At 31.0% G+C, this 25068-nt stretch overlaps 2 protein-coding genes across 2 annotated transcripts in view; both read right to left on the bottom strand.

Annotated features, from left to right (window-relative positions):
- Positions 1-20714, bottom strand: part of LOC124354084 (voltage-dependent calcium channel gamma-5 subunit) — a 255010-nt gene extending 234296 nt beyond the window's left edge. Inside the window, exon 1 of the mRNA XM_046804288.1 lies at positions 18324-20714. The gene's annotated coding sequence lies outside the window, so the exon portion shown is untranslated. The remainder of the gene's footprint in view (positions 1-18323) is intronic.
- A 2827-nt stretch (positions 20715-23541) lies between these two features.
- The window catches only part of LOC124354083 (nose resistant to fluoxetine protein 6-like), a 46964-nt gene continuing 45437 nt past the window's right edge, over positions 23542-25068 (bottom strand). The window contains exons 13-14 of the mRNA XM_046804287.1: positions 24719-24824; positions 23542-23894 (exon numbers count right to left, since the gene is read on the bottom strand). Coding sequence (XP_046660243.1) covers positions 23827-23894; positions 24719-24824 — 174 coding nt within the window. The 3' untranslated portion in view covers positions 23542-23826. The remainder of the gene's footprint in view (positions 23895-24718; positions 24825-25068) is intronic.

Genomic DNA, 25068 nt, shown 5'->3' with positions numbered 1-25068 from the left:
TTTTTTACGCTAAACTAACCAACGTCAACAAGACATAAGCGGAGTGAATATATCACCAACTTACCTTAGCCACACATAGCAGTAACAACGAAAAACCAGAGAACATGATTATATCAACTTTGGCATGATACAATTGTAAGGGAGTAATGTCGTGTGTCGCGAGCCAACATGATCACATCATCGTTCTCCTGGTGACAGATATTGTGAATATATCACACACGATAAAGCATTACCAAAATAAAAAATGTCTTGTTACTTATTTATGCGTATATAGTACAATGCAGTTTATTTTTTAATAGCAACTACTGCAGTCAATTATAGAATAACTAATAGTATTACTAAAACGTGAACTAATCATTAGGACCAGAATTATTATTAACTCTTTTAAGAATCTCCTCTACATAAACTTTTTCAGTTGCAACAATTAAAAAGATACAATTTTATTTAAGGTAAATGATAATTACTAAGAATACATATTCAAAATTTAATTCAATTTAATTGTGTTGCTATTGTTACTAACCACAAAGCACTTTTAATGTGAAATTAAACTAATTAAAGAAACTTCCTGAATTTCCTGTTGAATTTACTGTTTACTTTAAAAATCTTTGAACCGCCACAATTTTGTATCGTTTACAATTTTTTAAGTGATGTTTGCGGCATACTTCTTTGATAGTATGGCCCTTTAAAACTATATGTATATCAACCGATGGTTACATTAAAAATCCTCCACTGACTCCTAGTGGACCGTTCCCATATAAGAATAGCAGGACATTGAATACATCTTAAAGTAGACGTTTGTGTACAGTAATCATGTGTGAAGTTATGTAGCTTCACCTGATAAGATTACAATGAAATTTATCCATTCTTGAAATTACACATAAGATCCCTTTGAAACCTTCGAGCATCGCCATTTCGTGCAGGATTAACCTCTTGATATTTAGATCCAAAAGAAATTACCACAGGATAACCGCAGGGTTTTATACTAATTAAGACCATTAAAACGGTATGCAAATCGACCTATGCTTAAATTTAAAATTTATCACCGACTGTTTATGGGCCATCCCCCCTGAGGTGGTAAAATGCTACTGACTGCATTAAAAAGTTAAATTTTATGCCCTTTGTTAGAATGAAGATAAGATATTTGTCCGTTTCAAGACTTGTCAGCAAACCAGTAAAATAACTATAGTCATCACACCGGAAAAGGTGTTGGTAACTAACAGAGAGGTAATAATAGACTCGGTAGTATTGGGATAAATATTGGATAGTTCGGGATAAAATATAGTTTTTTTATGCACTTTTATTTATTAATATTGAAATTTTTTATTCTTAAATTTCGTTACTTGAATATATATTCATTGTTAACCTAAACTTAGAAGGTGTTTACATCGCTGAAAGAAATATATAGAGCTAAAATTAATACAAATCCAAACAGCTATTCGACTCCATTTGAATAAAACTCAATATTATTACCAGAAACATATAAGATTCTTTTATTCTGTGTACTAAAATAAACCTGAACTGTCACAGAAAGAGGTCACTTAAAGAAGATCTTTCGATCGTGCTCAGCAAGCGAGCATTTTTATGAAATCTTGCGATGAATTCCCCTTAGACGCATTTTACTTATTCGCGACCTCGAGTTTTTCTGAGGCAGATATCTTAAGAAATCTACAGAAATAAATGCAAAGTAATTTTAAAACTTATGGTTTACTTTATTATATCTGTTATATAATTTAAACATGAAACATAATGAATAACATTCAGTTATTTAATAACTTAAAAATTTAATACATATAAAATAATCGAAAGTATGCTATTGCTACTCTAAATTTATTATTATAAAAAAATACTTTTGTTTTCAATTATCATGTTACAATGTGTGGAAAAAGACAATTGTACGAGCTTTTAAACACAAACATTTCTTTTTCAATTAACATTCACGTCCTGGTAAGTTTTTTTCCTTAAAAGACGCAATCACTATCGTATTGACATAATACGAGCCATAGCTCTTGATGTATTACATAGCTCCAAAGCAATGACCTGAGTGTACAACAGGGCAGACACAATTCCCTTATAATGTGTGAAGAGTGGCACTCCAGGAAAGTTTCAAAACTTTTGCTCAATGTATTTGTCGTTATCGTCTGAACAAACTAAACGTACTCTGGGTTTTCCCAGTAATCTTCGGAAAAGGTTTCTTTTATAGGTAACCGATGACTATATTGTTAACGTTAATAACTCTTTTGTTAATGGTAGTGTTGAAAAACTATATATGGCTGTGATGGTCCAAAGAGAAAGATTTTTAATTTCTTTAACCTGTGTAACCTCCTTAAATAATTTTATAACATAGCAAGTACATTTATTTTAACGACATAGTTACCTATTAGCGACATACGACATGTATACACGTGACAGAAGGAAGGTATCTCTTGAATAGTCTTTCGATTGTACATGTACTCGTATACCCCAACATAAAACAGCGACTGTTGGATTTTTACTATTAACTAGTTTTGCTACATAGTGAAGATAGTAAAACTAGAGAGAGAAGTGCAAAATATATTAACCTCTACTTGGACCGGTTGCTGTTAGGCAAAACATTGAATAAAATCTTCAATTCGCGCGCCACACTTTAGCCGTGTTATTGAATTTGGCGGGAAAAAGTGGACCTGTCTCATCCTTAAAGAGCATTATATAAGTTGAAATTATTCGTTATATTATATATATATATATACCATTAAATTTGTATAAGTGGCAATAGCCTAATTTAATTTTAATAAACATTGAATCACAAAAATTACTTGCTCCGCCGGGACTCGAACCCGGATCTCTCACTTGCCGGGTGAATGTGCTACCACTACACCACAGAGCCCTTACTTTTTACGATTCTATTATCTTTTATTTGGCCGTTTCTTTCACATACGTGTTTAAACGCTCTGTGGTGTAATGGTAGCACATTCACCCGGCAAGTGAGAGATCCGGGTTCGAGTCCCGGCGGAGCAAGTACTTTTTGTGATTCAATGTTTATTAAAATTAAATTAGGCTATTGCCACTTATACAAATTTAATGGTAAATAAAAGTCAGTTGACCGGTATTTGGTTTTCCGATCATATGTTAGTTTGGTTATTTAAACACATATGTGAAAGAAACGGCTAAATACAAAATAATTGAATCGTAAAACGTAAGAGCTCTGTGATGTAATGGAAGCACATTCACCCGGCAAGTGAGAGATCCGGGTTCGAGTCCCGGCGGAGCAAGGTACTTTTTGTGATTCAATGTTTATTAAAATTAGATATATATATATATATATATATATATATATATATTTCTTCTTTCATACAAGAAATTGATATGTAAACATAAGGTAAAAATCTCAGTTATGGAAATTTTCTCTATAAAGTTAACTCAATAAGAACTGGAAGGTATCGGTCAGATTTCATTGTACCACAATGCATTTGTTTTGTTTACACTGAGATCATCTTCTAAAAAAAAACACTAAACTAGGCCAGGTGACAAAATACATTAGTGATGTTGTAGGACACAAACAGAGTACAGCTGATCATGCTGTTAACAATTATTTGCCCATTTCGTCGGAGCTGTGTAATAAATTAGGAGTTAGGAGTAGGTATTATTTCAATTCGGTAGTGACTGCATATACTTAGAAATAAACTTATCATTACGTAAATGTTTGTATAACACGTTTACTTGGGATAAACAATGTAATGACTTTCAACGAAGGAGCACTTCCTTTTTTGTATGATCAGTATTCTACTACAACTATCGTCCTATAATTTAATGGTTTTATTAGAAAACCACTAGTTATAAGCCAAAGCTCGAGTTTTACTGAGGTTAGACAATAGGAGCGGACAAGCTAGACCTCCCCCTAGACTGCCATTGACCTCGTTAATCATACTATGTCTGGTAGGTCTGTGGAGAATTGGTCTGAAGAGCCCGCTGTGTTTTACATTTTCTCTGAAGTGGGTTGCAATATCAAGCTTGAAAAGCAAAATCTTAGCGGCAGATTTGCAAAAACTCTCATGATCTGTCCAAATTTTATTGTTTAAATACAATATATTCACGGCAACGCTGTTTAGTTGAGCGTCAGCGAAACCTATAACTTTCGGGACTTTAATTATATTCCTGTATGTCTGTCTATTTGTCCGCACGATATCTTGAGAATTAACTGACCTATATACTTAAAACTTTGCATGTAGCTTCATTTCTATATACACAACATAAATTATGAAGTTGGTGATGTTACTGCATGAGATTTGTCTTAACGTTAGCAAACATTTTTACATTAGTCTTATGGGTAACCAAGATGGCAATCGCAGGATAAATATATTTGTAAACAAAATGAATGGGATTATATGAAATTTTAACACGTAAAATACAATTTCATTTATCATTATTACACTTGTTTTAATTTTTCATTCAACTTAAGTGAAGCCAGCCAGTACTTTTGGTTTGGAGTTTTGATACCAACAATAATTAATGAATCAAAGTCCGGAAATTGTTTTTATTTTATTTTTACATTTAGTAAGTTTAAAAAGTATTTTAAACAAAAAGAAAAATAATACATATAATAAAAAGACAATATAACTATTATAACAAATAAAAAGAGCATATTGTGTACATAAGAAGAAATATTTATTTCATATAAAGATGTTTATAATTTTATTTTTGTTGTGTTTTATAACACAATTTAAATATGCATACGTATATACAATATATATTTACTTATCTTTAAATGTTCCAAGCAGTTTTACTGCAATATTTCCAAGCACCTCTATGTGAGGACAGAGAGAGCAGAGAGGGTTAATATTTCCATAAAGGCAGTTTCCACCCCATATCTGGAATGGACCACAGAGTGGTCTCCCAGCCTCGTAGATCTTTATGTTTTACCTTCACCACGCTTTTATTTCCTAATGGAACGTAACAGCTGTTGCTGCCTAACTAGTTTATGTGCTTGTCAGAAGCTTGCTCAAATAAAATTTGGTTACTTTTTAAGTTCGGTAGCCAATCTTCTCTTTTAGTGTGTTCACGCTGGCACAAAGAAATTATATGTAAGAATTTCTCTTCTACATAGCAAATACACAGTGAAATAGACATAGAAGATGGAAAGCTAAGTGAGTGTGATTATGTTTATCTGTAACAAAAGCGAGAAAATTTATTGGCTTAGCGTTAAGGGAAGCTCAGACTAGTATTGACTTGAATAAGTGTAATCTTCCCTTATTTCAAGGTGACACTATCTGGGGAGTTACCATAAATCACCCTATGACTTCGGTTCCCCACAATCAGAAGGCTGTCTCAACTCCTAGATATCTTGGACATATATATTCAACTAACATCTTGTTCTTAAAAAGATTAATACCAAAACTATTGTAAGCCATTGCTTATTAAATTGAGACAGAATAGTTAAACGCTATGAGTTAAAATCATTACGACCTTTAAAACACTATTTTACCAGTTAAGTTTCAAAGTCAGAAAATCCAAGACCCCTTATCCTTTATTCCAAAGTAAACCCGTGCTCTTAAAGAAAGAGGTCACATAAAGTAGATTGTTCCGTCCTTGCTCAACCCACATGCATTTTTATGAGAGCTTTGTGTGAATCCCTTCGAGACCTTGAATCCTTGTTCAACATCTCACGTTAGTATAACTTGTACTGAGAACTAAAAATAAAATAGATGAACGATTTTATAATTCCAATTCCTTTAACCAAATAAGTCAAATATTCTGTAAATTGTTTCCCCTTAGGTATTAAAACACAAATTTAAGCAACTAATTAATTATACGTCACAATAAATATTCTCATTTTTTCAATATTGTTTTCATATTACATTTTCTGCATATTATACATTCTGAAAGATTATATAGATAATGAAACATGATGTTTTTTGGTGTAATAAAGAATATTATATATGGGTGTAAACATAGTAGACCGAGTTGAAAAAAAATAATAACGCATCAATAAAACCGGCCTAAAGATTATCGCACATTTAAACAAATTGAAATCAAACGTTTCGTATTTAAAATATGTAAAACTTAATTTCAATAGATATTCAAAGAATTATGGTTAAATATAAAAAGTGGAATGTAATAAATTATTATATTAACTCATTAATAAAACGGCCTAAAAGATTATCGCACATTTAAACAAATCCACATATGTCAACATCCCTTTCGTTGGGGATGAATTATGAGTTATGGGAAAAAATATATACGTTTTAGCGGAGAGTAACATTAGATTTTTTATTTAAAAAGGAGTATTTTACTATATATTTATTGTAACGGTAAACCTTTCCTATATCTTACGTTTTAAAATTTTCCAAAACTGAATCTACCATAAATTTTGTCTGAATAATATACACTATTTTTAATGTTTCAAGTGTTCAGACGTATAGTTACGGTGTCATCGGGGACATTTCCCTGAGCAGTGGAAATTTTAATAGAATCCATAAATATAGGGATGGGTATTAAGACAATTCTTTTGTATCTTTTCTCACTTAATTTTCAATTCTAGAAAAAAATTACAAGAATTATTTTTCTAAAACTAAAACTAACTGGCAGTTGTAGTCACCATGTAGTTGCCACATTGTTAAACAATTCCTGACATACGAGATATCAGGATTTGATCAATAGTGTTTTGTAGTAAAAAGAGAATATACGAATAGAAGTTGTCAAGAACGATTCAGCTTCCTTTCGGCCCAGTGGGGTAAGGCAATTGATTAGATAAAAGAAGCTCCTAACAGACCACACTTTGGCGGATTTATTGAATTTGGCGGCAAAAGGCGGCTTTTATAGAGGTCCCTTCACAGCAGATTCTCACCTAAATAACTCTTCCTTCAAGATGACTTTTAACGTTACAAACTTACAACATACTACTTGCAGTTTTCAAGAGACGGTTTGAGCACTAACAAATAAAGTAACTAGTTCATTTTTTTTAATTTAAAAAAACAGTTTTTCATATAACTTTAATTTTTAAATATATAAATAATGACTTTTTAAAATTAATATTCAATATTAACTACTGATTTTCAAGATAAATCCTCGGTAGAAAAGTATGAAATACAATATTGACAACATAAAACTAATAATCAATAGCTATGTTTGTTGTAGCTATGTAACAATTAGTTTTAGCTTAACCTTGAATTATTTATAATATATACAGATTAAAAGCTCACAGGATCTATATTGTACGTTTGGGGTCCAAAGAATGGGAACCATTTCTTCATGAGTAAATGTTAGGAGTATAAATAAGACAGCCTGCCATGTACAGTGCTCTCTAACCTCACGTTATTTTCATATAGAGATTTTAACCCTTAAACGGAACGACTATATAAGGTTCTAAGTAGTATAAAATAAAATTGCGAACGGACTGTAGTTATCAAATGATTTCGATCAAACTTCTTATGACTAATGTTCTTATGCTCCATTTAGCTTTAGGTTTTTATTACAGGATGCCTAGACAAAAAGTTAAAATATACCAACATTTTTATCTATGTTAAATTTTTTATTGATAATTGATGATTTAAAAGAATAATAGGACTTCCGATATTTGCCATCATTATACGTTACAAAACATAAAATCGTATGTTTTTATAATTGCAATCCATGCTCTTCATCAGGCGTCAAAAGCAGAATGTTAATCGAGCATACAAAATATTAAATATATTAATTATGTGGCAGTTGTTAAAACATTGTAAATTAAAAGTATTTGTTTAATTTTATGTCCACATTTAAAACTAGCCTTACATTTTTTTGACACCTAATGAAGAGGATAAATGGCAATCCTCGAAACGTAGTGTTTTATTTTTTACAATCAACTATTTTTGCCATATTAGTTAACTACTTGTATCCCAGATTTTTGGTTTACATAAATAGATGCATACAAAAATGTATACCATTTTTTCTTGACTTGTTAGCCTATTTTATATGAAAAATAATACATACTTATAAATGATAATGTTATTTTGGAGAAATTGTACTAAAATATCCTTGAAGTTGTACTGACATAGCCAAGCACATGTACAATAAAATGGGAATGGTAGATTCCACCCAGTATCTGAAAATGGACCACAGAGTTTGAATCAGAAACTGTTTGATCGACTAAAGTACTTTAAGCGTTAAATTTATTTAAAAATGTGGTGTTTGCAAACAATCGTATATAGCTGTATCAATTTCTTAGGATATTCCATTTGAACATGTATACTGGTGGCGAGCACACTCCCTCATTATTACATTGGTTTTTAGTAATCATTTTAAAAAATATTTGTATCGTTACAAATGATATATCTTTAATAAATGGTACACTAAACCTGTTTCTCCAATTTATGTTGAAAATTTTGTGCTAAAATAAGATAGCCACTAAAATTTAATTTTATATTGATAATGGCATTAAAAATACTTGTAATGATGTTTAATAGTTGACAGTATACATATTAAAGTTTTTAAGTCAATAAGTGCTTAATTGGATAACAATAGGACCTAAGTAACGAAATGAAAAAAATAATTTCAGTTTCAAACCGTTTATGACAGCAAAAAAAACTATAAGTGCATTTCTTTATAATGTCAAGGCGCAGAGGAAATATCCTATATCTTTTTATTGTGATATTAGTATTCTGTGGTCAAGATGTTTCAAATATAATTTATGCATTACATTTCCCTTCCTTAATTAGTAAAGACTTTATGGTCATCTCAGGATTATACCATAGTTCATCAAAACGATTCTCCAAAAAAAACGTGATTTAGCCTCAAAAATGGTAGTAAATGTAATAAATTGCACATATTTCGAAATTTTGCTGTATATTATTATGGAATATGCTTTGTAAAAATAAAAATTACCAGCCTGCATTTAATTAACGCAGGTAAACGAGGGACCACAGTTTTGATTATCAGTTTTTTGAGTTTTTATTATCAACATATTCCCTAGTTTCATTGTTTCAGTAAGAAATTTCGTGAATGACGAAGGCAATATAAGAGATGAAAAACTGGGTTATTTATGATCATGGAGCTTTCATCTTTCCACTTACACTAAAGAAAAGTGGCTCTTCATTAGTTTGTTTTATTCGTCTCCTCTCTGTATTTTATTATATTTTAAGATGAATAGTGGCATAGAAAACTTTAAAAACGATATTTAAAAAACATTAAAATATTACGAAACATCCTGATACAAAAATTGAATTCGGTGTCTTAGCATAGTTTTACAAAGACGTCAAAAAAACGGAAAGTAAAGGATACAAATAAGAACGAACTGCCATTCCTATCCTTCATTATGGAACTACAAGGGTTTGTATGAGCAACATCGTACAATATTGTCCGCAGGATAAGATGGTAAAGCAGTGTAGTGACAATGAAATATTCTTAAAGATCGGTGCAGCATGACTTCGTTCGATTGAAAAAGAACAGTTACGAAGTGTGTACGATTTATGTAGGCGATTTGTGTTGAAAACAAAACGATTAAAAAAATCCTTCTTAATGGAGCAATACTTAGGTATAAATCATTGGTGCAGCCACTTTTGGAGTGAGAGTACTTAAACAAGATACATCCCGTAGGACGCCGTTACCAATCCAAAACACTAACGTCTGTTTAATACGCCGGAGAAATGGTCTGAGGTTGTGCGGCCCCTGTAGCTCTGACAGTTATTATTACATTTGCAATGGTTATTACGAAGAACTGGCTGGAATATATTTACCCTCCCCGACGAGAGCGCTCTGGCACGTGAAGTCGCCCCAATTATCGGGTAGCTCTGTCAATCGTGAACTGTGTACCCAATGTACATTGATAACTTTTGTAAAATTTACTTGATTCTATTACATTTTACCATGGAGCATTTATTAAAAAAACATAGAATGAGTCCATTAACGATATACTGACAAACGTAGTCATTATAGGTACCAATAAACCGGGCTACATTAAAATCATTATGCCACATCAAGAACGTGCTAGGTCTCATTTTCTTTACTTTTACAGGGATAATTTAGTTCAGTACATTAGAAATTTAAAACCTACTTTAAGTATATCGTGGTACCAGATGATGATTCAGGGCAGGCAGGCAGAAGGTTAGGTAGTCATCATTCACTTAAGCAGCCGAAATGTAAGTAAGACGTAAGCTCCAGCGCTCAAAGGACCTCACACTCAGAGAGGATCAAATCCCGCGCCACGTAACTTTGACAATGATATTACTGTACATTGTTATAATCTTCAACGTTGAACTATAAGCTTAACCAGTCTATATAAATGATAAATGATTGTATGGCCTCTTCAATATTTTACTGAGCAGAATCTGAATCTTATTAATTTTAAGGAAATACGAGGTTTTGAGTACATTTGAAAAGGTTTCGTTTTCAGAATATAATTCATACAAGATTTTGTGCATGACATAAAACTGCTGTATGTTACGTATTATAAACTTTCCCTCTCGTCTTACGCAGTATTTTCATTATTTTACAAATATGAAATATCTTGATTTATTTTTTTTTTATAAAATTTGTACAATGAATATCATAATTACGAAATTATGAACCCAATAAACTATTAATAAAAACTTTTACCTACTAATAAAAGTGTAATGAAATACATGAAGCTGTATTATTGAGGGTTTCTAACAATTTATAACTTGACATTTTGCATATAGATGGGCCTTCCATGAGTTTACAGAAAACAATATATCTCGTCCAATTTTTGTAAATTCTTCCCAAAAATGTGTCCCTAAAAACTAAAAAGGAAAGTTGACAATAATGAGATCGCTGATATTAATACACTATATTTAAGTTAATAAAATAATAACAAAACCAAATTCAAAACTAGCTTGTACACAGAAACAATAAATATTAAATATTGTGGAGTCTTAGAAAATATATTTCTTAATTTTTATTTAAAAAACATGAACGTCTAAGATTGAGTGGCAGTAGTGCAAAGGGCGAAAACAAAATCTGTTATTGCCACTTCAGATGACGGTACTAAAAACTAAACTAAATTAAACGAAAGCCGTTTTATTTTTGTCAACAAAAACTTTGTTATAAGTCATTTTAAATTTAGATCCAAATTATTAGATAAAGGAGATGGTATTTTACGAAAACGTTTTTCATTAAGATCATACTTTCTCAGAACATTTTGAAATTGCGCAAGCATGCTGAGAGCTGTACATTATTTCACAAGAAATCATCTAGAAGATTTGAGATATGTATATGAGAGAAACCTTTTACGTATCTATAAATGTATATATGGTTTGCATATGTTTTTAATTTTTAACCTGAAAATGTTATCTTGAGTTCTAATTATGAGGTAAAAAGATATTGTTTCCCACATCCAACAGTAATAATTATATTAATAATAACAATGATACAATTTGTAATATTTTAAAATTATTTTCGTAAAAAAAGAATAGATTGTTAAATAATGAATAGTAGTTTTACATGACCGTATTGTAGGCAATAGGAGCGTAACCACTAGGAGTTTGTATGTAAAGCATATGCGGCATTGCTTTACCATACAAAGACATTCTCTACGAGGCCACAGGCCACCGGCAACATTCTAGAAATGTTAATAGCAACTTGAGCTTTAAATTTACCAACTCCTAGAAACATGCCTCAAGACTATCACCCGTCAAGAGTAGTAACATGCGTCACTGTGATGTACAAAACTTTACTTCCTTATACTAATATTGTGATGAAAAGCAATTGCACTCTTGCTCTTAAGAGGTTTCTGATGTAGTGGCATATTGATTGGTATGTTAACACCCCTCTTGTGTCGATTGACGCTGCTCACTAAAGAAACTTTAAAAATAAAAAAATCTCTCTCAACCTGTGGAACCTACAGTATATCTGTATTCATTATCAAAGGCAAATAAGGTATAAACGCTCCTATACTTCCTTCAGTGTTCAGTTTCCGTATTTTGGATGCTCTGATATTTCATACTAAATAAAAATATATTTTATAAAGTACATTTAGTGTGTAATTTCGAAAATTAAACTTCGAGAATATATTTGCTAATATGATAGTGCCAAAAGGAATGTAACGCATCTGTTTTTTTTTTTTTTTTTTTTTTTTTTTTTTTTTTTTATGTGAATTTATTAGGATCCATCCCTAATTATGATGTCCAACTAAATGTTAATGTTATCTAGACCATCGGATTTAACGTCCATATGATTCTGATTATTCAGCCATTACATTAATAATGTTCTCTATATTCTTTCACAATTATAAGTCCATTTGGATTAAGTTAAACATGTCATGAAGGATCTTCGTGTTATAGTATAAGATCCTCAGTTATCTTCTCTCAGCAGTGGTATGTAACCGGGAGAAATTTGTATCTTTCGAAGGAGATTAGCGGTTAAAAAAAATCATCTTGTATGAAGCTTGAAGATCCTTGGCTCAATGTCATTAGGACTTATGTAATTAGGATGTAGTGTTATAATGATACTGCAAGCCTTGCTTGCAGTGGAGATCAAATTCCATTCGTGGATGGTCTGAAAATATCCTAAGCTGGTTGTATTAGGTGCAACCACTAGTTTTGACTTGCATACTATTTCAGCTACTCGCACAACGATAAAGCCATCGTTTTTCTAAAGAAATCTACACGGTTAGGAATTTTTAGCGAATAATATGTGTATAATATTTCAAAATTATATCCTTGTTAAAATAAGTTTTGAATTGAACTGGTTAGTTCCTTCCTTAAAATATTCTCATACGTTAAAGCTGAAAGCAGAATAAGATATACATTGAATAATAACTATATAGGGAATACTCAGGTCCAAATAAATCCCTTTTATAGATTAACGACAGAAATTAAAAACATAGAATGTCCATACTGAAATTGATCCTCCCTCATTCATTTTGTCGTTATTAAAGTTTGCAAGTTTTCTCTTACACTCCATCACATGCCTGAGTGGTATTAATATGCATTTTAAGGAGAATTTCTTTCTTGTAAAGTATAGCTTATCAGACCGTTAAATCATTAATACTCATGCAAAAAAGATAGTTCGTGTCTTTATTGTGCGGCCAGTAGGGTCATATGTAAGCGCCTTTTCTCAAATTTATTTATATCTCTAGTTCCTATCTATCTACATATATTAAACACTAACATTTTTTATGCATATATTTCATCCATAGTTTCCTAATGTTTTTCCTTTAAATCATTTTATAGTACAATGGTGAAAATGTGACAAACATTTCTTACCAATTTGGACTAAGATTTTTAATAAGCTTCCATCAACATACAATATAAGTTATAATTCAATTTATAAGTTATAATTACTTTAACGTGAACTTGGATGAACTCTAATTGATACTGTGTTACCGTATTTTAAGAAAATCTATAAGGCCATACGTTCTGAATATTAATGATCAAAACTATATTATCATGTGCTATTTTACATTTTAACAAATAAGACTAATAAATAATTATAACCCCTCCCCCACAACGTTTGTCTCTTTATTGGGTATTATTGTTTTAGTAATATTTCGTTTACATTTTAATAAATTGAAGATAACCAACGTGTAGCTTTAAGCAAAATCACTTTAAGTAAAATAATCACATGCACACAAGTTAAAATTAAGTTTTTATACATATGTTTGTATGACATATTTTTATATTTAGGGAAAATTACCTATATTGTTGCAACAAACTTTCTAAAACTCTAAAATATTAAATTCTTTATAATTATTCACTTATTAAGTCGAATGGAAAGACTAAAACGTATTGCTTAGGTTATATTTCAGTTGCGTATATGTATGTAAATGCATTCGGTTGCATATTCAACCTCTAACCTGAATATTTTGTTCGTTTTACAACACTAAAACAATCATAATTAGTTTTATTTGTTTTCTGGGTATTCTCATTGTAGAACACAATTATAGCTAGTTCAGTGTCTTAAAACCTTCCAGGGTAGAGTTTATAAGAGCATTCTCAAATCAATTTCACCCAAAACCTATATTTTTTTAAACAGTTTCTACCTTAACCTCAAATTTCCATAAACGTTATAACCTTAAGTCATGAAACTAAATAGTGTATCTTACCAAGATAAATTTGATTTCCTTGGACATATATTCCTAAACATATAGAAATTAAAGTATATTGATTCCCATATATTGTTATAATGGACAACTATTCTTACAATAAAAAAATGTTTATTGTTTTAAACTCCACACCTTGTGGAGGCAACATTATTTTACCAATTTAAATTTCAACTTTATTTTTGTGGACTATTTAAGTTCAAAACAGTTTTAAAGTTCAAAATTTACTATAAAGAAATTTTGGTAAAATGTCCCAACAGGACAGATTCCTAAAAAGTGCAGTTTTTATTAAAATTATGTATTTTAATATTTTTCTACAACAGGATTTATCCTGTTAATGGAACCGTTGTAAGAAAACAATTAGAAATGGCACATGCTACAATGTAGTAAAATATGAGAATGCAATAGTTTAGAACAAAACCCATACCAATCACATTTTTAACTAACATGTGCCCATATTTACAATATTGGGACAGCAAGAAACCTACAGAATAGTCGGTCGCTATTAAATCCTCTAAATCTTGGGTTTATATGAGTTATGGACTATGATTTGCATACATTAATTTCTTCCGACGCTCACATTTTACGTAGGGGCTGACCAACACATGGGAATTTTTTTGTATAAACTTTTACCACTATAATTATAAATGCACCGTTTCTATCATCGCACGTTCTGTTTTAATCCTCCACTTGATATGATATGAACGCTACATTAGTATTTCACTTTTATATAAATTAATACCAAACTAAAAATAGAAAATTAATTTCAATAAACAGCGATTGTACACAAGTTTCGTCATTATGAACCACGACAAACATAAAGATATAAAATAGTTTGATTCCGAATCATTTTAAACTGCAATGATGTCGGTGTTTATGTAATTTACATTGGCCAAAGCTGTACATAAAATATTTTAATACAAGCATTATGAAAGTAATTTTACGCTATAGTAGGTTAAACCTTTAATTTCCATTTACAATCTTATGAAACTGTTAGTGATAAATAAAGACAAAAACAATCTACAGTAAACTGATACAAAGGCCTAGACAACTTTTCTAATCCTAACTTCCTAAACGACAAAGTAAATATCCGAACCAATATCTCTCATCACCACCTGTGCCAGTGAACTTCTGTTATTACCTTTCTCTAAACTTTGTCCAGGAAATATATAAAGTAACATTGCACGTGAAGCAAAATATATTAGAGTTTTTACTTCGTCCATTTCAGACATTTCCTTTTGAACTATAAATTGACTATTAAAGGTATTCACCAAATAATGGGTTAGTACTCAATTTAAAAGGCAAGTAATTATAATTTTGTGCTTTTAACGTTATTTCTCTAACTCAAGTGGCTATTTCGTTTGTATTGAATTATATGGAGGTTATTGTACTTTTCCTTATTAGGTTAATGATCTCAAGTTACTAATTCCAAATAAAATGAAATCATAGTATGTTAACCTTAAAATGTTCAAATATAAAATTCTGTCATATCAAGGACTAATTACAATTTTTATATTAAAAGTGTTTTATCACAAATATTATTATACTATATGTTTCAAAATTGAAGTTTTGTATTTACATTATAAATAAGTACTATGTTGGAAACTATACATTGTAATACAACTACGTTTAAACAAATACAAAACTAAATTAAACCGTGTATTTTAAAATGTTGAAAAATGTGTTCTTAATACGATACATTTAAAAATATGAAAGCGTATCCTCTGTGGATACGTTTCGGAACAGTAACAAAGGTTAATTACTTCCACTAAAAACGTATGCCTTCAAGACTTTTTTTACAATTTGCAATTAACAAGCAGTCTACTAAACATCTTTGCTAAGGTCTTTGAGAACAACTGCATCCCTTTCATGAATCTAATCTATCGTCGTTTCAGATCTTGTCAATTAATGATAAATTGCAAACTTTTCATTTTAGCTATACCAATCATAAAATTATATTACATTTCCAACAGTTCTTTTTTTATCTACTGTAATAGTATTATAAAAATACAATAATCAGTTTTACGTAATAACAGGGATAAGTGTTCATTGTTTTAGTCGTAACTAAACTGGAAATTTTGATTACAACACAACTACAACAGAACCGTACACTTTTACTATAAATTAAATCCCCTTAGATCAAGATTTAATTAATTGTAATGTGTATTTTACTGAGTACAAAACAATAAATCAATGTATAATTGAAAACTACAGAAAATTTTCTACAGCAATGTTTTTATAGTTGAAATGAAAAACTTATTGTCATGTTTAATATTAACTTACTTCTGTTTATATAGATATTATCGATCTTACGTTACATTACCACTAGGCAATTATCTTAAAACGCGTTCAAGCCTTTCTGGTAGGACGAGTTTAAACAGTTCAATTCAGGTTTAACTAGGGCAAGAATTATCGGTCCAATTTTTCCGCTGTAAAAACAGAAAATTCTCAAGGCTCAATATTTTCTCCTCTACTATTTTCCTTTCTCATATATATATATATATATATATATATAAAATATTATATATATATATATATAACATTAAAAGCATAAATTAATCATTCATTCCCTTTATGCTAATGATACAAATTTAATACTCCGTCAAGTAAATCCATGTCTACTCATAGATTAAGATTTGGAGTGAAATGTTCTTATCAATTCATGATGCAAAAGATTAAAATTAACAATGTTTGCTCTGTGGTGTCTGTTTGATTTTATCTCTGACGATGTTATCAAGACCGTCAGAATCGAGAATGGTGTACAGTGTAATATTCCGGGGTTGTGGTAGGCAGGAGGGACAGTTGTAGGAAGCATTTCCTATCGGAAGGAGTATTAATGTTGTTCCAACTACTTATTTCTCACACACGTGTAAGTGCCACCACCAGAATACTATTCCTGCATTGAAACATAATTACAATACCAGAAACAAGTCCGAGTTAAGTATAGAAATATATTCAGATTATGTTTGTTTAAAAGTCACTATATATTCATTCCTACGGTCACAAAATATTTAACTCGATGCAAGAAAATATTAAGAAATCTCCTAACATTAATGTTTACATGCCGCGTCTTAGGCGTCTTCTGGTCGGGAGGGCTTACTAAACTCTTGAACAGGCTACCCCATCAATGTTTTAAATATTTATCAAGAACTGTTACGGTTATACTAGCAACTATTATAATCAGTGTTACTACTACTTTTAATTGTGATGATTGTATTGTGGCATGTATTGTGGCATGCACACAAAATTTCACTCTTATATTTGTGATATTAAATGGTTTGATATGACTAGGGATGGCATTACTAATGATGTACTCACATCTCCTTCTGGGCCTACCATTCTTGTTAGCTGAATTAGGGCTAGATTTGTTGAGATATGCCATATTCGGGAGCTATTCATTAACGTAAATAATTTAACCAAACAATAAATTCAGCATAGAGATTAATTTGACCAAAGTAAATCTCTGTACATTCTTAAATGAAAATTCCAGAGGATTTAAGATGTTCTGACAATTTATTTATCCTGTGTCCTTACCTTAAGAAATAATTATGTTTTATATTTGGAACATTATGCCAAATGCATTCGTACTAACACCGCTTCAAAGATTTCCTTAGCAACTATTGCCTTTCAAGTGATAAGTGAAATAAGTTGATAAGTAAAATAAGTTGATAGGGAAATAAGCTGATCGCTTATTTAATGCGATTTCTAATACACGATTTAATTTACAATGTCATTATTTTCTATTAAATTCTTTGAAAATAAAAGGATTTAATATTTAGACATTAGTAGGTTTTTAGTTGTACAAGATGGAACATTTAGATAGTAGTACTTTTGTCAGAAATATTAGTTTCAAAATTCATCTTAGCTATTTTTGTAAATTCCTTATTTCTGATGAAGTTTGAAGGACGCACGGTGAAAAAACGCACCAAGGTAATATATAACATCTAGTTACAAATGGAGAAGAGCGACATGTCAAATGTAATTATAAATACAAATTTTCCACAAATTTTATTTAACTGTTTAAAAATAATGCGCCGAGTTTTGTATATTTACTACCTATTAGCATATGAGTTGCACTTAAAAATAGTTAATACAATAACGCAGAACTTGAAAGTTATTCATTTATTACGAATGTTTATGAAATAAACATTAAAAATTAAATAGTTCTCTGCAAAGTCTCTTATATCTATATAGTCAATTTGTAATACCATATTTCATGATTGTTATAAGTCGTGATATTTTATCAATAAAAGCCCTTAAACAAAACTATGATAGTACAACATCTCACATTTAAAATAATGTTCGAATTACTTACCACTAAGAAAAACTCACTGCTCACTTTAAAAAGTCACACTGAACACATTATGGACCATTATTTACATTATAAGACTGCCGAGTACAATCATGTCATAAATAACAACATTGATGTTGTAGCAAAAACTCAAATTGATTTTAGAATTTAGTCGCCGCCTACAAGCACAGTTTTAGGTTATCCCGTCTCAAGGTCGTGATGATGTTGTTTCATCGAGCGCCGGAAGCCGACTGAGGTGTGAAATCAGCTCCCGCTCCCCCCCACCCACGGCGCAACCGGGGTGGCCACCCGCACAACACGAATTACCCCTGATTGAAACCGCTGCAGGTGGTAATAACGCACAACACGTTCGACATCTGTCGATTAGCATCAATTATCCATAGGTGTTAATGGGCAACCGTTTGATTACGGGACGTAGTAGCTCATTACAAGGTATCGATTAGGAACAGAGACAGATCTTTGTTTTAGTACCATGACAACAACATCCAATTACACAACATGTTTCATAATTAGTAAACTATTTACTATAGAATGCACTATAGTGTCAATACTGAAGGAAATATTTTTAACTAAACAATTCATATGTATACAAATTGTATTAAAAAGGTTCAATACTATAGTTGCATACAGCGACAGGCTTAAAAACACTAATCACGCTCAGTCAATATACAGTATAGCCGCAACAAAGTTTTTAACAGCAAGTAGTCATGTATTATAGCTAGACAGATATTGTATAGCAGTAGTTTAACTGGTTGTCTGCAGCAGACATCAAATCTCTTCAGCCTTAGGTAGACCTGTATGGACCTTGTATCTGTATCACTCAGTATGGAAATACAATGAAGTTTTTTATCATACTTACGACCTGCGTAAGTCTTGTGATATTTCAAGGACGACTAATCTTGTTGACCCTCATGGAGTTGCGAGCGGTGGCATGAAAGGAGATGGTTCTACACCAGAGGGTTCTCGACTTCTAAATCACCATCTTATTGAGTTCATTCATCTGATAGGATTAAGAAGTTACGATGTACCGACCGCTATCGGGCATTCGAATATGAAACTGGCGTTGTCCGTAGTTGCGGTGGATGTTACTCCCACTGTTGCATGAGAGTATTTATTTACTCATTCGTCCGAATCGGATTCCTTTGAAGGTTTCCCCTTAAAAAAGTCATTAGCATATTTAATTTCTCCTAGTTTCAATTTATTGCAGTGCTATGTACAAGGATGATAGCTCTGAAATCGGTTGGCGTTAAATAAAACCAATTATTTGGCACAAGTGTCCTTTTAGATATTATAAAGTGCTGTTTTCCACCAGTCCTGTATGTTTCATTTTGATTGAACTATATTAACTTATTACTCATAATCGTTTTCACCGCTTTTTACATTAAAGATAGAATTATCCCTTCCAACACGGCGGAAATAAAGATAGGCTAATGTGTGGCTGTCGCCAGAAACTAACAAATTAAATATGAATCAATAGTTCTAATGTCAGTTTGTACATCATTGTAGCTTAAAAATGTTCTTGCTCTCAACACTCGTTCATGACTGACTTAATAACGTCACAAATTAAAAATAATGTTAGCTCTGTATTCTTGCAGAGAAGACATTTTAGCAGTTGTAAAATATATAAATTGTTACTAAATAGAAGTATTTCCAAAATTGTATGTTTCCTTTGTATGTGATTATCAGCTAAGCTTAACCGAAGCCTATCACTCGTAAAAAAATTAATTTCAGTCTATCTATCTATCTGTCAGATCGCACAATACTTCGAAAACAATCTGAGTTATAGAATCAAAAATATCCACAAAGCTTATTTCTATATGAGTTCCCTATGAGAAAACCGAGTTCGGTGGTGATGAATGTCAATCCGTAGGATTCAGCTGAGCGTTAGAGAGCATTTTTACATTGGACTAATGGTAATTATGAAGGCAACGAGAAAATAGCGGAATTAATAAATTTGTAAACAAACTCAATACACCCCTAAGGGATTCAAGCATATATCATATTAACACATTTACCCTAATTATCCCAACACACAACCCCACTTTATAGTGATTGGATGTGTATTCTTCATTATTTAAACACTGATGAACAAAACAGCACAGCTTACCTAATGAACAAAAACCTTATTTGTTATGTGGCAAGATAATTCAAGAAAGGTTTCAAATTTACACTTTAAATGTTTCGTGATATTTCATTTCTGCAAAAATTATTTTCGTGTCACCTTCTTTTATGTATTACTATCTTCTTTTCTACCTGTTTGCAGGATATCTCGAGAATTAAATGAGCTATAGATTTGGACTTTTACACGCAAACTATTGTAATAAAAAATCATTATAAAATTATATGAAATGGACATGAATACGCATAAAAATTGGACATAATAACTTGGATTTAAATATTTCTTTAAGAAAACTGTTAATGGTCACCATCTTGATACATTAATATACGTCCAAACAATGAGCAAATAAGCAAGTGTAGTATGGGTAGAAAATGTATATACTTCACCACCAAGTTGCACTTGCCTTTTTTTATGAAATATTTTGTAACCTTTAGCAGAGCCACAAAACAGAGAGAACTAAAGTGAAATGTGTGTTTTTTATCACATTACATACGGGACTTAAATCGCATGTGACGATTGAAAATATCATATCTAAACTAGAGTTGTAATTCGAACCTCTGGGGCTAAACGTTGTGATCACGGGAAAACAGCAGTGACTGTATTTAAAGTTGAAACTCAGCATGGCCTTTTATTGGGTTTCGCCAAGAGAAAACTTTACCAAATACGCATTTTTTAAATAAATTTCAAAGTTTTTGGAATTTGATTCAACATTTCATTTTTATGTTTCATGAATCTGTCACGTGACAAAAATACGCACACGACAGGAAATCATTAAACGCCCGATAAATACCGGAATCCGGGACCTTGAGCCAGTTTGTATTTTATAAGCACACAAACCAGTATTTTAACAAAATTGTGGAATTTCCTATAAAAAGGAAATATATTATCAGTCACTCTATTTTCAGTGGCGGTGGGGAAGGTATTGAAAGGGTTAACACTTTTTGCCTTCACTCACGCCCAACCGTAAGACACATAAATTAAAGTTAAACCAGCTTCACTCGATGAGATAAAGACAATGATTTAGTCTTTTTAACAGAGAGTAATGTACATATGTATTATTAAGGTGTCTGAGTATCAATGTTCATAGATATCAGAATTTCGGACATTTATTTGTTGAGTTTTGCAGTGTATTAAAAATAAGTATTCTCTATCATAAATGTACAACAATGTGTATGCTACTACGCTTGCACTGCGCCTTCAATCACAAAATGCAGTACACATAACAGAAACGAATTTACTGATGGCGAGAGAAAAGAAGAGACCTGGCCCGTGCCGGCGCACAGCTGTGTACTAGTGTGTTGCCGCGCGGTAATTTCAGGCGCTTCGCCCTACAGCCAATCCTGCGAATTGATTATCATAGCAATGGAACAGTGAAACAATAATGGAATTACGAAACAAGGCGCGGCAACATACTAGTAGTAGCGCCTGCAAATTTCAGATAGGCCAGAATCCAGGTCTCTTCTTTTCTCTCGCGATCAGTAGTTGAAGGCGCTGTATTCTGTTGGGGAAATGCCTCTCACTTGTAGTATGGTAGAAGTTTACTACTTTTTGTAGACCTTTAAAAGTAAGTTACCTGTGTTATACATAATGTAATTTTTTTTTTTACAGATTTTGTTTAAAATAATAATATTAACCTGTATATAGATATATTATATATTGATGTAGCATTACTTAGCGGTTATAGGTTTATAAGTACAGCCCTCTCTATTTTTTTCTATTTTTGAAGGGAAAACACACAATGCCATGGTGTATAGTATGAATTAATAAACAAATTAGTACTTTTACCTTATTAGTTACTTATATACTTATATCAGATTTACAAGATCTTTCTCAAATTTGAGGGATTCTATCTTTACTAGTCATAACGGAGTATTTTAGTGCCACATGTTACAAAAATGTCATAAATTTGTTTTTTATTGGAAAATATTTATTATTTTTTGCGAAAAATGTGCATATTAATAACATATTTACTCAAAGAAGTACTGAAAACATCCCACGCCCAACGAAACCAAGGACACTAAAATAACACTTTATCTTTAACACATCTACTGTTTTAATCAAATTTTCACCTAAAATAAAATTATTATATGTTTTGCTAAGACTGGCCATTTTTATTTTCTAATTTCGTCACAGCTACTGATTGTCATCTGCGTTTGTGCACTGTATACAATATTTTATAACGCGAATTTATACAAAATACTAATAAAATATAAAATGTTATATGTTTAATAAATTTATTGAAATGAGTGCTAATATTTCAATTTTTAGAATTGTTATATGCCTATTCAACAACTGTCACAGTTTAAATTACACTTTCTTATTCAAGAGCACCCCATTTGTCTGTACAATTTATGTAAAGTGACTGCGACCTCTCCTTTGTAGAGCTTGAATTGTATTAGTCCGTATGCTTTTAAAATGCTTCCAGTGCAGCAATTGACACACTGAATGTTAACAATATTGATATACTTATTTTATATATGTGGTAAAAATAGTATACATCTTTAAATAGTAATAGGTACTTATGTAGATATACAGATTCTTTTAAACTGAACTTCGCTTTTTTAAACCACAAATGAATATACTATGGTGTATGGATATCATTAATTAATATACAATATTATGTTTTAGAGTAAATAATTAACTCTTCAATGTCAAATTTTAAAGCCTAGTAAACCTTTGCAAATTCTTTTCACTTCCCTCCCTTTTCCTTCTATAAAATAAAGGTGTGTAATGGATTTAGTTTTTTCAGAGAACTATAAATAACTTATTTTATTATAATTGGCATGTTATTGTTAAAGGTTATTGTAAATACAAGTTGTTCCATTACTACCCCCGAAGCAATGATTTTATTTATTTGAATAAGTTTCCTATTTTTACTTAAACATCAACTTTTTAAGTATAATATTTCAAATGTCAAAATACCTAATTCCTCATAGTTTTATTATTTAAAAAGTTAGTAACTTTTTTTATGATTAAACAACCACAATGCGTTACATTGACACTTGTTGTTATAATGTGTTAATTAAAAATTATTAATAGGATTTTGACAGAGTTACGTTATTCACAGACGTACATTTATTAAGGGTAATATATAAAAAAGTATTGCGCTTTATTGTTGTATGATGTTATTTTACCATTATTTCAATCATAAGTTATAAAGTTATGTTTACGTTTACTCGATAACTCAAAACAAAATTATTTGTTATTTCACATTTGGTTGGGCCGGCCGAATGTTTACACAATAAAAGTCGTTCAAAAGAGCCATTATATCGAAAAATAATAATAAATAGTGGTTTTTTCAAAAAGGAAGAAACAACGACTGCTCACGTTCCTCTTGAAATGTTGGGATTTTGTTGAGATATAATCATATAACACAAAAAGTTGACGTCACGTTGGGTTCTTAAAAGCAAACCGCTCAGTTTTGTTTTGAATGACTTCTTTAGTCTTCTTTTCACCTGGAAAATCACACGTTTGGGTTACTCGTGATGCATTTACTAATATCTAAGTATTTGATCTAAAACGTAAAAGTAAGATAATTCAAATTAGTCTATTTACTTGGAGTGAAAATTTATGACATACTTTAAAAATCTATTTCTATAAGAATTGTTAAAAATGCTCCAAAATACAGTAAATGTTTTCCCTTTCCCTTGTATATTTTACAATTATCTCATAATATTTTCATTATCTTTAACTTTTACTCTATTTGATTCATTTACATTTATTTACTTTATTCATTTATTTTCATGTATCTATATAATATTAACATGGTTACATTTAAAGTTTCAATGTTTTTAGAAATGTTATTGATGACTACTAAATAATTACTGTCAAACAAAATATAATTTGAATTTTTTTAACGATGTCTCAAACCCCATGGGATGATGTTAATCTAAATTAGGAGGACAAAACGTTTAATAGTAAACATAAGAAACGTCAAGCATGCGGAAACATCTGCCATAATAGAACATAGCTTCAAGACTTAAAATACAATAGAATTCCACAAAACACAAATACATGGGAAAATGCCTTAATGTTATCAAAGGTTAGATAATTTTTAGAAATAATAAAGAACCAAAATTATTTCAACAAGGTAGATAGCGTTAAATGGTCTAAAATTTGGAAACCGTTTCTAAAGAAGCCGTATTGATCTTAACTACTCGGTCCTTTTAACTTTCCCATACCAATAACTGCTAGATATTGGCAGTTTCGGTTTAGTTTTGTGGATATTTTAAATTTTGAATGCTTGATTTTTTTTCTAGTTGTGAATTAACTAACGCACCTTGAAAGCACCAGTTGGTAATGTTGGAGCAGGGGCCCTCCACAGTCAGGTAAAGCACAGCACCGGCAATGTAGCTGAGGGTGAAGTCTCCAGCGACGTGGTACCACTGAAATCGTGTCTTTTATTTAAATCTATTTAAATAACATACTGAAAGGACAACGTGATAGTATGCTACAGGATAAGTATTTAGTACTTGAATAAATATTAAAGGATAAATGATTACTTCTAGTGTTACACCCCATCATTATTCACTTGGTTAAAGTGAACCAGTAAATTAGGAGATGAGTATGGGTTCCCAAGTGCTCAAAAATGGAAAAAGAAATTTGCAGATGGCTATTAGAACGATTATA

This window comes from Homalodisca vitripennis, chromosome 2 (assembly GCF_021130785.1).
Source record: "Homalodisca vitripennis isolate AUS2020 chromosome 2, UT_GWSS_2.1, whole genome shotgun sequence".
In the NCBI taxonomy this organism is placed as follows: Eukaryota; Metazoa; Arthropoda; class Insecta; order Hemiptera; family Cicadellidae; genus Homalodisca; species Homalodisca vitripennis.
The sequence above is the reverse complement of the archived record's forward strand: the minus strand, read 5'-3'. Positions and strand labels throughout refer to the sequence as shown.